At 46.7% G+C, this 13,843-nt stretch overlaps 1 protein-coding gene across 3 annotated transcripts in view; it reads left to right on the forward strand.

Moving 5' to 3' along the window:
• CLIP1 (CAP-GLY domain containing linker protein 1) overlaps positions 1–13,843 on the forward strand; it is an 87,659-nt gene that overhangs the window by 67,677 nt on the left and 6,139 nt on the right. For all 3 annotated transcript variants that reach the window (XM_006894643.1, XM_006894642.1, XM_006894644.1), the window contains one exon: positions 9,295–9,347. In XM_006894643.1, the coding sequence (XP_006894705.1) occupies positions 9,295–9,347 (53 nt within the window). The remainder of the gene's footprint in view (positions 1–9,294; positions 9,348–13,843) is intronic.

The following is a 13,843-nucleotide window of genomic DNA, read 5'->3' on the forward strand; positions in this document are numbered from 1 at the left end:
AGACGGTTCTCTCCCTCCTCTGCTTCAGTGCAGTATACATTATTGAACCCATCTTACTCAGTGTCTCCCTAACCCCAAGGACAGTCCCATTCTACAACAGTGGCATCATGTAATATTTGTCCTTTTGTGACTGGGATATTTCACTCAGCATAATGTTCTCCAGAGTCAACCATTTTGAATAATATTGCATGAGTTCCTTGTTTTTTAATGCAGCATAGTATTCCATTGTGCGAATATACCACAGCTTCTCTAGCCATTCGTTTGTTGATGGGCACTTCGGTTGTTTCCAACTCCTTGCTATTGTGAACAAAGCTGCAATAAACATGGGTGTGCATATATCTGCTTGGATGTCAGCTATGGTCTCTTCAGGGTATATTCCCAGTAGTGGAATTGCTGGGTCAAATGGTATCCCTATTTGCAACTTTTTGAGAAAGCGCCATACTGCTTTCCACAGGGGTTGCACCATTTTACACTCCCACCAACAGTGAATCAGGGTTCCAGTTTCTCCACAACCTCGCCAGCATTTGTTGCTTGCTGTTCTGTTAAATTTTGCTATTTTGACTGGGGTGAAATGATATCTCATAGTTGTTTTAATTTGCATCTCTCTTAGGGCTAGGGATTTTGAGCATTTCTTCATGTGTTTGTTAGCCATTCTTCAGGTGTTTCTAGTGATAATAAATCTGGAAGCGCTCACTGCTGACTCACATAGGGACCCTGCTTCCTGTGTCCTGGGCCATAAACCTATGAACAGATTGCTTCATCTTTATCCCAAGGAGTGGCTAGTAGATTCAAACCACCTTTTAGTCAACCCAACACGTAACTCCCTAGACCACTGACTGCCGCCGACTTCTGTAATATTTTAAATTATGACTTTGTCGCTTTCTGTTACTGAGGCTCTTGATCAGCTGTGTTCAGAAATAAGGTACAGAAATAGTGTTCAGCAGAAAATGGAATTCTGGTTTTGTGTATATGAAGTATACACAGAAGAAATACACTAACTGAACATTTTCTACATGTACAATTCAATGTGTTGATTATATTCAGAGTATTTGATTCTTCTCATCCAGCTTTTTTTGGCATTGTTCATTATTGTATTTTTAGTGAAAGTTTAAACAAGTAAGTTAGGTTCCATTGTAAGCTATATCTGTACAGTTTGTTCAGTGACCTGCGTTCCCCTTTTCACAAAGAGTCAGCCTTCTCTTGAATGGCATTCTTGTTGTTCTGTTCCCAGTACACTAGCTTCCCTGCACCCTTTGGCTCTGTTCTTTACAGTAATCGTTGACCTTTTGGTCCTGGAGATAGTTCTTTGGTAGAATACTGTTCTTTCATGTGTCTCTCTGTTACTTAGATAAAAGGTGACCTGGGGATCATATTGATTGGGGTTTTAAGAGCATCTTACAGTGAGAATCTCACAAATTCCTTCAGTCTCAGGTGGTCCAGTAAGTCTTAGATTTTTAAGAATTTGAGTTTTGTTCTGCTTTTTTCCCCTTTCTATCAAAGTTGATCTATCATGACAGAAATTTTTTCCCCCAAATAAATTATTTCAATTGTATCATTAAAGACATAATTAATGTACCTTTCTAAACTAAGAGTAGACTGATAGACGTGAATCCTGATAACATCTCCAGGGCCCCGAGATGACGTATCTGCACCCTTTCTTCCGAGCACCACTCAGCAGCTCACTGAACGTGTCTGTGCCGAGTACTTTACCTCTGTCTCCTCGACTCATCCCAGCGCACTCCTGAGAGCGGAGATAGTGGTTCCCGGAGGTGAGGAAGCTGAGCGAGCTGGGCAGTAGTGTAGCCCCACCTGCCGTCATTCTTGGTTAGCAGCACCTGATAACTAAAGGACGTTCTCAGTGCATGATGGGCAAAAGCAGGACAGGGTCACGCAAGGTCAAGATGCGTGGGAATTGGCCATAGCATTATTCTTCTCTCACAGAGGATGTTAGAAGTCATCGTGATGTGAATTCTGCAGACATCACCATGTTTGGTAGGCATTTTTGAAATGTCTGATTTGTCATTCTCAACCTTTGCCTGTTCCACCTTACATTTGCCAATTGCACTGAGCTGTCACTATGGGAACAATGCTGATTTCCACCCTGGCTATTTGCAGAATGAGCTTATAGTGTGCTTCTAGAAATTGGACAGCACTCAGATGACTCAGTCGCTGGATTTCATCAACAGCTTTTCCTGACGGAGTTTACAGCCACGCACTAGACAGAGACCAGGGCTGTCATCTAAGCTGATCCATGAATAATTGCTTACCTTTTATATAAGGCCGAATTCTCAGGCATAAATATGTAGACAGGAAACACTATCCTTATCTTGTCATACTTATTTTAGAAAAAGAAAATCAACTCTGATGATTTTAAATCTGGCCCCAGGGGACTCAATAGGGTTGACCATAGGATATGGATCCTATAATACTTGAGTGTAGTCTTTCAGTTGTTTAAAAAACAAACAAAAAAAAAGTGTCCAGGAGCGGCAGCCCGAAAAACCAGTCACCTTCATGCCCCAAACTTTATCGTTGATGTCCAAGGAGAGGGTAGAGCCAGGGTTTGGCTCCTGTTGGCATGGTGTCCCCAGGGACCTCTTAGAGCGTCTCACTTCACGTTCCCGCTCCCTGTGCCCAGGCCAGTATGGAGAAAATGAAGAGCTGAGTGGGCAGCCTAGAGGAAGGCTCACGGCAGTTTGTGCATCTATTGATAGGAGCCATCAAGTTGGTGCCGGTTTGAGGGTCAGCCATGTGTCCAACAAAACGAAATACTGCCCGGTCCTGTGACGGCCTCACAGCCTCACCGCTGCTGCTGTTGGAGCTTGTTGTTTCAGCCTCTGGGCCAGTTCACCTCGGAGGGTCTGCTTTTTCACTGACCCGCTGTTTGCCAAGCGTGCCGCCCTCCCCCCCAGGACTGGCTTCTCTTATGTATAACGGGTCTGAAGTCAGTGGAGGGCAGGCTTGCTGCCTTCAAGTCTCAGGGGTCCCTGTGACTGCAGTTCTTCCAGGCAGGTCGGTCTGTTCTTCAGGCAGTCCACTCTGTATCCGGCATTCTCAGGCAGCATCCTAATTCACGTGCGTAACGTCTAATCCAGGCTGCTTTCTTCACTGCCAATGACTAAGAAACCCTTATCCACCTTCTCTTAATTTTACCAGAGCCAGGAAAATCAGGAGTAGTCATTTCTGAAAACTAGCGTAGTCAACAGCAGTGGATGAAGTTAAGGGGGGGGTGCCTCTTTTTTCCTGGCAGTCCCTCGAGAACACCCCGTGGGAAGCTGGCTTGTTCGTTCCACTCCGCTGTTGTCCCTGCCATGCCGTTGCATCCTCTTGACCACTAGCTGGCGCTCCAGGGACCACTAGGCCTTCCAGGAGGCCATGGGACAGACAGACTGCTCCGCATGAGACCTTTGCCCTCGCTATTCCAAATTGATGGTTTGGAAGGCTAGAATGAGCAGTTGGCACATAGCCACCTGCAAGCACACAGGAAGCTGGACTCTCCGTGGGGAAAGGGAGATACCAGAGTGGGAGAGAGCCCGTGTCTCCTCTACTGTGGAAGCTTGAGCACAGGCCCCCGTGGGTACCACTGCCTCTGAGAGAGGGCCAGGGGTACAGGTGTTACAAGGAGCTGATGCAGGTTATTCTTGAGGACACTTCTAGCTTGACGCCACATTCTTCTTAGTACAGTGCAGCTTCTCAGATGATTGGCTCAGCGTACAGACTGAGTAGGTATAGAGAAAGACCACAGCCCTGACACTCACCTATTCTGGTTTTAAACCATACAGTGTTTGCTTGTTCTGTCCAGACAGCTGCAGGTATTAAGTTTCATATGAGCACAATTAAGGGTTCTAGGATTCTGATTATTCTCAGTGTTGATAATTTATTATCCGTGAAGTCAGATGTCTTTGTAGTGTCAATAAAGCACAAATAAACATCTTTCTGTGTTCTCTGCTTTGAGCCAAAATCCATCTGACAGTAGCAACAGTATCACTCATTCCTCAGCCTCTCCTGAGTCCAGCTTAAATTTTTGGCAGTTCCCTGCTGAGGCATTGTTTTAATTATTTGTAAACAATTTTCAGCACAATTTTACTTTCATGTGACTTTAATGATATAGTTGGATAATTTTATTTTCTTGGAATGGGAACAAATACAGTGGCTGGGCCGTCTTAACAGAAGGGTGACCTGTGTCTCTTCAGCACTCAGTTGTGAAAGTAAAGAACACAGTGACGTGTCCACCACGTCAAGAACTATGCCATAGGTATTTGTCTCTCAGTCCCAGGCTTCCCATTCCATGGCCACACCATCAGCAGCATCCTTTGATAAAGGGCCATGCCACCTGTGTCTGTGTGTGTGCACGTGCGTGCGTGTACATGAGGACATAAGCATATTTATATTTATATATGTATATATTCCCAGGCATACACACATGTGTACACTCATACATAATAATATAATTCATACTTGTATTCATGATACTAACCCAGTCCCAAGGCCCGCCGTCTGCCTGTGTCTTTGTAACTGCATAGCCGCACCTTTCCCCACCCTGTGGCAGGTGGAGCCCTCTGGGAAGGGGGCTGAGCGTCTTTGGGGTGGGTGACGTTATGAAGACATGCCCTTGGGCCAGCGCTGTGGGACTCACTGGGCGGAGGGAAGGGTAGAGCCGTCCGGTGCCGTCTCGAGTGAACCCATGCAGCGGTCAAGGTGAGGGCAGCCCCTTGGATTTGTGTGAGATGGCCGGCCTTTCTCCTGCTGCTGATCACCCAGGAAGGAGAAGGCTCGAGGCATTGAAGGCCTCCAGGGCAGGGCCGGCCTGCCCCTCTCCCCTGCTTTCCTTTTGAAAGGGCTCTGTCACCAAAACGACTGAGTTCTCCTCCTTCCCCTCCTCTGCCTGTTCTGAGAGCAGAATTCTGTCTGTCTGTGTGGGAGGTGAGGATGGAAAGCCTCCGACACAGGAGTGTGTTTTGTGCTGTCAAGGTAAAGCTGCTATTTTGGACCTCAGAACGCTTCCCAGAGAAGGGACGGCAGTAGCCCCCAGGTGAGCCACCTCTCTGGGAATGTGGCGGGGAGACGCTGCTGGTGCAGCAGACACGGCTCGTCCTGCAGATCGGTCTGCTGTGTGGTAGTTCTTAGACCTTATGTTGTAGGACACTGATGGCAGTCCCCACACTGTGACAGCACTCTTCACTTCTCCCCGTGCTGGCCATTTCCATCTGTATGTCTTTCCAGTTCCTCTGGTCTTCATCAGAACAGTTAAGCCTGATAGGGTCTTTTATGGTTTTGAGCTTAGTTTTCCGTTTTCCCCCCACTCCACTCAGGACCTTCTAATCGGATCCTTCCAGAGTGGTGCTCAGTGAGTGCCAGGTCCATCTAGGTCTGGTCTCAGGGCCTTTGGTGCTGGGGCTCACGCGGTCTGGGGATTAATTGTTTCCACGTGGCTTTGATTTTTCTTTCTCTGAGCAGGAGAGATCAGTAGGTGCATCTTGCTCGATCTCATATAACTTTTAAGAGTTGCTGTTCACCAGACTAAGCTGGAGAACTCTCTGACACATGTATGCATTCAGCACATAGTCGTTGAGCACCTACTGTGTGCGTGGCACTGTCCGAGAAGGGGAGGGCTGGCGGTGAAGATGAGTGAGGACTCTGAAGACGTCCACGAAGCCACAGGAGGCCTGTGTGCCTCACAGGGATGCTGGAGTGGTACTTCCAGGATCTGAGCGTACATTTTCCTCGTATCGGTAAAGTAACTGTTCAGGTTGTCCCCTTGTTTAAAAAAAAAGTTGTTCTTGTCTTACTGAGTCTTGCAAGTTCTTAACACATTCTAGATATGAAGTCTTTATCACATGTATTTTCAAGTGTTTCCTAGCAATCCGTGGTTTGTCTTTATACGCTCTTCACAGTTTATTTGAAGAGTAAAGCTTTAAATGTTGATGGATGCCACTGAAAGGAATTAGAGACAGTGGTACCCTTTGAACCCCGAGCTTGTCCAATACCAGAGAGTTTGTAAATGTTCTCCGTCAGATGAGCAGGTGCCTCAGCAGTGGCTCCTTCGGGGGTAGGGTGGAGAGAGGACGGGATGCATCTGAGTCCTGCTGTGCCACAAAGCAAGGAAGGGCCTGAAGAAGAACAGAGTCTGGCCTCATGGGCTTCTGAACCATTCTGAAGGGTTTTTACTGCATAAATCTAGGGCAATCCAATCACACAAAAAAGTTAATCAGAGTAACAGATTCTGTCCTATTGACTGAGGCAGGAAACCGTGATCCTGTGTGGACAGATATAAAGAAATGGAGGGAAACTAAAGCCTTCCCTGGTAGTTGAGTGCCGGCTAGTCCGGAGAAGGGATGCTCAGATTAGAAAAGCGTCATTTGCAAACCATTGTGCTGGTGGCTTATCCAGGCAAGAAGAATCGATCAGTGCAAAAACCAGTGGCTGAAAGCTTGTTGAGGAACACGATTTTACATGTTTCAGAGAATCTTCCCACAAAATACATACTAATACTAAAAAAAAGGCTACCTCTATAGTGGCAAGAATGTAGGTGATACTTTCCCAACCAACTGATCAGAGCATCCCACATCTAACAGATCAAAAACATATGCGTCTGGACATAGACTGTGAAGGGCACAGAATTCTGCTGTGATGTTCTCCCCAAAGGTTGTGCTCTGACCAGTCCCTGGGAAGTAGTGCCTGTGTCCACGTTTCTGGACAGTCTACTGGGTAGCTGGCCTGTCCTCTTGAGGTGAGGACCGATGAGTGTGGAGAATTGTGACCCCACCAACTGCAGCTTGGTATCCTGGGCGGGCTCTCTCCGTATCTGGGTTTTCATGAGGAATCACTCATGGACTCACTGCCATCAAGTCAGAACTAATTTACAGCTGAACTTAATATTGGGTTTCCAATCACATGGGACGAGATGGGCCTTCTTTCTCCTGCGGAGCTGCTGGTGCACTTGAACTTGACGGGTTAGCAGAGCAACTCACCATGGACTGCACCACTCGAGGTCCCTTCTAGGGATCATAGCACACACCCATTGTCCTGATTCCTGTTCCTGTGACATCCGTGCACATGAGTCAGAGAGAGCTGGAGTGTGTGACCTGTTACTGCTTCCTGCAGAGGCAGAGCCATTTTTCAAATCTCTGTAAATCACCTGTATCTTCTCTGCTTTGAATTACCTGCCATATCCTTTCTGCATTCAGATATCCACTGTAGACATTTCTCAGCCTTGATTGTCTGTCTTTTGTTAAATTTTTTTAAATGATAAAAGTGGAATAGGTTCCTTGTTTGAAAAGAAAACGAACTATATAAAAGGACATAAAGGGAAAAAATGGAAGTCCTTCTCATCGCCACCTCCCACTCCCCAGATGTTCTCCTGTTTCATTTTTTGAAGTTTGCCTCCCACTCTTTTTGCTTCCTTTCACACTTTCAAGGCTTCTTCTTATGTGAATTGTTAATGCAGCAAAAACGTCTATCTTATGGAGCAGGACCGCAGAGTCCATAGTGAAGAAATAGCTATGTGTTAGCCTTTGTAGACATCATGATAAACACATGCGTATGTTGATAGCATGCAGGTCTGTGTGCTTCCAAGGATGCCCTTAAATGCAAAGCCCGTGGAGCCCTGTGTATACATAAGGACTGTTTAATTAGTGAATGAGAGATGGGAAGACTTTATAAAATGGTCTGTGATGTTACTCCTTGTTTTACAAAAACACATGAGATTTGAAAGTAGTGTGTATGGTATGAGTTGGGGTAGAAGATGTCTTTCCACAGCAACAAAACATTGACTGTCTTTTAAAAAAATTCTTCAGAGTAATGACATTTTAGAATTAAAACGTCACTTGAAATGCTTTATTTTTAGATGAGAAACAAATGTCTGGACTATAGTAGCCTTTTGTCATAGTCTGGGTTCTCTGGAGGATCGAAACCACTAAAGTGTGTATCTGTTGGAGTGAGAGAGTTTGTGTGTGTGAGAGAGAAAGATTTGCTTCAAGGAAATGGCAAATCCCAAATCTGAACACCAGGCTGTACTGGCCCATGTTGTAGGAGTTGATGAGCCCCAAATCTGTAGTTTATACAGCAAGCTAGAGGCCTTTGCTGTCTTAAGGGGTTGCAAATAGAGACTTTTTAGGTCAGTTAGCAGCCCTGAGACCAGCAGTTTTATGACCCAAGAACTGAACGTCAGGCAGTGAGAGCAGTGTACAGTCAAGGAGCCTGAACTTTACCAGCCAGCCGTTTATATACAAGAGGCAGGCCATGCCCCCAAGGAGACTCCGCTTCAACTAATTGGCTGTTCACATCAGACCGCAAAGTGGGAGGTGATCCCATCGTGTCTGTCAGACCACTGGAATTCATAGCCTACCATTTGACACAAAACGTTAACCAGTGCTGAACACAGTACTGTACACAGTGTTCTTGAGCTCGTGAGTGAGTAAGATGAGGCCCATCAGGTAAAATGGGCTGTCTTCAGTGCTTGTGAATAAGTGACACTTGCCTTACGGTGTTTAAGGACAGGAACTGAGTGTTAAGAACACTGTTTTCACTCGTCTGAGGCGCTCTGAGGCACGGTGGCTAGTACTCAGCTGTCAGCCCAGAGGTCAGCTGCATGGAAGGACGATGTGGCAGCCCAGTCCATCTGAACTCTTGGGGCCTTTCTCCTCTGAGTTGCCGTGACCTTAAGCAGCTCCCTGCAGTGAGTCTGGAGTTCTTCCTCAGTCAGCGGACTTGCATTGGTTCCAGAGGCGGGCCCTGTGGGAGGGAAGAGGGTGCAGCTTCATACAGGCATCTTGCTTTAACTGCCCTTTGCACATGCTGTGCTTTTCACAAGTTGAAGGTTTACAGCAGCCTCACCTCGAGCGGGTGTGCAGGCGCCCTTTTTCCCGCGGCTTGTACTCACTTCCTAGCTCAGTGTCCAGGTTCGATCATTCTCATAGGATTCTAGGCTTCTTCGTAAAGTGCTGTTGCATATAGTAGAGAATTAATATAAATACACACGGGGAAGAACAGCTTTAACTCCATTGAGATTTTCACTGTACTGCGGTATGGGAGCCGCCCGTGACGCGTCCAGGGCCTGTGTTTTTGTAATGTGGGGGGGGTACTCATAGCGAGTGTTGTACATAGGGTCGCTATGAGTCGCAAGCGACTCGACGGCACATAACAACAAACAACAACAACAGTGGGGGTACAGCTTATGGCACTGCGGCAAGATGATGGTCTTCACGGCTCTGCCTGCCTGGGAAGGTGACGTGGGTGCTGAGTTTTCTGAGCTAACTATGAACTGAAATTTTCTCTATTTGTTTTTTTCCTCCCCAGCTGGAAGAAGAGAGATCTGTGCTCAATAATCAGTTATTAGAAATGAAAAAGAGGTAGGCCTGCGTCTTTTGTTTCTTAAGTGTGTTTTTTTCAAGAAAATGCAAGCACATGATACGTACAGATGTGAAAGGGCGACAGCTGCATTGCGATAGTGCGGGGTACTCATAATGGATAAAATTACAGAAAAATCCACTGGCACAATGTTACCTTTTCATGACGAAAAGAGTAGTTTAACTTTGCAGTCTTGCCCAATTGCTTTAGTTAAACAATACTGTGAATTCAGACTCTCCTGTTAGACTGTGGTCACCTTTTGGGTTCAGAAGGCAGCAGCACCAGCACAGACTACCGCTGCTCAACACGCAAGTACCTGATTCAAGTTATAGGGCTCAGCTCGTTCAGTAATAATGGGATTTAACACCATTTCAGATGTTTCTATTTGCTTTCTTTAAAAAGACCTGTTCTTTATTATTCTGTCATAAATAGACTATTCAAACAGAAGTCTAGTTTTATTTTTCCAAATCTTTGGAATAAGGATGGAAGTGGCCCACCGGAGCTTGATGGCTTGTGGGTCCTGACGTCTGGTGTCTGCTCCTTCAAGCTGTTCAGGGTCCTGTGTTTCACATCACTGCACGACAGACAGGTGGCTGAAGGCCCCAGCTCTGCCATCGGTTGTGGTGGTGGTTGTGTGCTGTGTTCATATCCTTCTATTGCTGACCCACTAGCAGGCTTTCAGAGGCGGGAAATCCACTGGAGGAGATCGTCTGTCTTCTCTCTCCCATGAAGCAGGTAGTGGACTCAAACCACATGCTTTGGGCTGACAGCACACCTCCTTACCTGTAGGCCACCAGAGCTGATTTGCAGTAGGACCCTCAATTGATGCTTAGCCAAACAGGGACGTGCTTTTATTCTTTTATTAAAATAAAAAATGAAACTGGGAAGCTCTGGTGGCCTAGTGGCAAGAAGCTGCTCTGCAATCTCAAAGGTACACAGTTCGAATCCACCAGATGCTCTGCTGGAGAAGGAGGGGCAGTCTCCTCCTGTGTCAGTCAGATCAGATTTGTTGGTGCACAACAACAACAAAAATAAAAAAAAAAAACCAAACACCAAACCAGAACCAACAATGAAACCTTTCAAAGTATCACAACTGAGAAATAATTCCTCCAGACTCTTGTAGTCTTTGTTTATTCTCTCACCTCTCAGGACGAGAACTCCCCACTGACGTCCTGCCAACATGGTACCTGAGCAGTGGCCTTCCTGCCAGCAAGCATGGCGGTGGCCTAGCCCACAAAGAGACTTGACTCCCATATTCAGCTGTCTAGGACGCTAGGCTCCCCCGTGGGATGACTGTTCTTGATAAAGACCCGCTGAGAGGTGTGTTCATTCCCATTCAGAAATGGGCATGGATCTCATGCCTCCGCCACACCCCTGGTCCAGGTAGGTCTTCTGCAGGTGACCAGGTGTGGCTGTCCTGTTGCGCCTGCACGGGTTTCCTCTGTACGGACTCCTGGCTGTCCCGTCTCAGGCCCAGGGTGTTTCATTTAAAGGCTGGGCTGCTTTAAAAGAAGCTCCTGTAATCGGTTTTCCAGCACAAGTGAACAAAAAAATAGGGCTCATTCCTACAGCATTCCAGCAGGGAAATGTAAGAAGTGGATTGGGACTTACTAGCATGAGCCCCTCACCTTGATGTGGCGTTAAAAACTCACAGATCATCCCACCCGGAAATCCACTGTGGCCTTGTATGTTCCAACAATGACTTGAAATCACAAAATGTCGATGTGCTTGGCCAAGGAGTGAAGTCTTCTAATTTTTATATAGATTGTCTTCTCGCCATACTTAGAAGACTTTTCTTTCCTGCTTGCTTACTTCATGTTTTAGAGAGGAAAGGCCGTGCATCTTTAGTCTCGAGCCCCTGTGTGCCCCTCAGTCGAGCACGTGCCTGTCCTCTTTGTGTCACGAGTCGGAACCGGGTTGGCTGCTGGCAGTGCTCTCTCCCGGCCTGATGCCTCTGCTCCTGTCCTAAGCCCTGGATATGTTTGGCAGTTTACGGCAGTAAATGCAGACAAAAGACCGTGTGGGCTGTTAGTGCCTCACCCACCCTTGGAGTCAACGGTTGTGAAACCACCCAGTTACTCATATTCTTTTACTTGTTTATCTCTGTGCTCATTAACCTGTCGCCATGAAAACAGTGCTAAACACTGTTACAAACAGCTTTAAAATTCTCAATTTAAGCATGTTTTAGCTAATACGTTGGGCTGTGAAACTCAGTTTGGTAATGGATTTAGAGTGCTAAAAGGAATGTATAGTATCCAATACAATGTATCATGTCACTTGATAGTCAGAAAGGTTACAGATGGTGAGGCTGAGGGCTGAGGGCTGCAGTTGCATAGGGCAGGAGTTGGTGAGTTCGCCGGGACTCTCGGGCCTGCACGCTCACTGTATCTCAGGGCTCAGCAGAGCAGCAGCCTCGCACGCACCTTCCTGAGGGCCCCTCAACGAGGGATGGGGTGCAGTAAGAAGCTGGCAGCCTCATCCAGGGTTTGCTGCAGTTTTTCAGCAGCTACACACCAGGCCTAGTAAAGCTTTCCTTCCAAGTTTAAAATTACGGCCGCTTCTCAGGAAAAGTTGTCTCCTGAGTTAGGCAAGCTTCCTTCAAAGCAGATTGCAAGAGATCTCCTAGAAAAAGCAGAGTTGCCCTCGAATTGCTTCCATCAGCAGGACTAGAGGCTTGTACTTGCTGCTGCTCAAGTGAAAGCAGAGCTGGGGCCTTGTCAGGCTTCCTTGCCCTCCTCAAGCTATTAGAGGCTCCAGAATCAGAATCTTAGGCATGGAACATGGGGAGTGACAGTGACTTTGCTAGTGTAGATGCCCAGGTTCTGGCCAGAGTGAGGGGCGGCTGCCGCTGCCCCCGGCTGCAGTGTGTCCAGCCGAGGTTACAAAGCGCTCTGTGGGTTGCTGACTGTCTGGCTGTCTCCGAGCCAGCGCTACTTACCAACGCTCATCTCACTCCTCTCTTTTCCCTCTCCCACTCCTGCTTCCTTTGCTATATCTGTGTGTCTTTAATGGTAAGACTCAAGAAAGTCTATCCACGTTATAATCAATAAACTTCATATATTTTTTAGTAAACCAAACTGTTGTACATATTTTTGGCTGCCTTTGTCCCTCTGTGTCTCGCTTTTTGTTTTGTAAATTACTCTGAGCGGTATACACGTATACACGCACATGCGCACACACACAGCACATGCCTCTCTTTGTATCTATATCCAGCAAAGAAGTTCAGTGCAAACTGAGCCCTCCTAACTGTATTTGCATTTTTCTTCATGTTTCTAATATTTGGCCCTTGTTATCTTGCATTTCTAAAGCTTGCCCAGTAACACTTTAAGGTATTTGCTTCATGACTAGAACTTATTTCTTCCTGAAGTCGTAAGAAAAGAATCTGGATCCTATGGCCCCTTGGGGTTTGTAGCCCATGTTTCATATTAAACTTCACTTATCTTCTTGGTCCATGAATTAATATTCCCCCTCAGTACTGGGACGGAAGGCTCCCAGGGCCCCCCACATTCTGATTTGTGACTCGGATTGCAGATCCTTTAGCAGAATTAGCCTAGTTTAGTCATTTCCTGGCACATGCGGAGGGATCAAAGCTTTGCAGTGGCCTCGAAGCCAGCCGTGAAGCCCTGCTGAGCCTGGCACGTCTTTGTGTTGTGTCACTAGCGTGGGAAGCAGGCTCAGGTCTCTGAAGCACGCAGCTTCTGCTATGCTAACTGGAGTACAAAGCCTTTTGCTTGCTGCCCCCTCAGAAAGTAGCCTCACCTCCTCCAGGGGGTCATGTCCATGAAGAGGAAGAAAGTTTTGGCTGACGGCACAGAGCATACCACCCATGCCCTTTCTCCACCAGCTGGTGGGTGGGTGGTTCCACCTCAGGACAACACAAAGGACCTCTGGGATCTTGGCTGATCTTTCTCCTAATTATGGGAGAATCAAAATCTGGGATGCAACCACCAGTTGATGTTTTTAGGTAAAAATGTGCCAGATGACATTTTTCAAACCTAGATTGGATTTACAATAAAAAACCCTTTTGAAATATTTTCCCAGTCAGATCAGCTGTTGGATAAGCATAGCAGACACTTAGGAATCCCAAGAATTATGAGAGTCTGTAAAGAGCCCCAGGCGTTTACTTTCCATGTAGCAAAAAAGAAAAATCTCTTCTTCCGTTGGACGGTGTTTTATTTCCAGCTCCGCAGGGTCCCAGTGCCCAGCAAGGTGCACGTCACTGACTCCTAATTTCTCAGCCCTGGTGCCCGGCCCTTGCAGTGCTAGAAAGCCTGGGGCTTGAATCTAAGAGCTGCCTGAGGGTCCCAGATTCTTTTCTTACCACTTGCCATGCTGGAGTGTGCAGTGTAAGCCACACGACGAGATCAGTACAACACTGATAGTGCCATCTTTGTGTAGAATTTCCACTTCACCATCAGTCATGAGAATTCTGTGATTCGTGTGCCGGATATCTTGGGTCTCACTAACCAGACATGCATTCTGCCACTTCTAACCTGGG

Source organism: Elephantulus edwardii, unplaced genomic scaffold (genome assembly GCF_000299155.1).
Source record: "Elephantulus edwardii isolate Elephantulus edwardi_28Jun2011 unplaced genomic scaffold, EleEdw1.0 scaffold00148, whole genome shotgun sequence".
Lineage (NCBI taxonomy): Eukaryota > Metazoa > Chordata > Mammalia > Macroscelidea > Macroscelididae > Elephantulus > Elephantulus edwardii.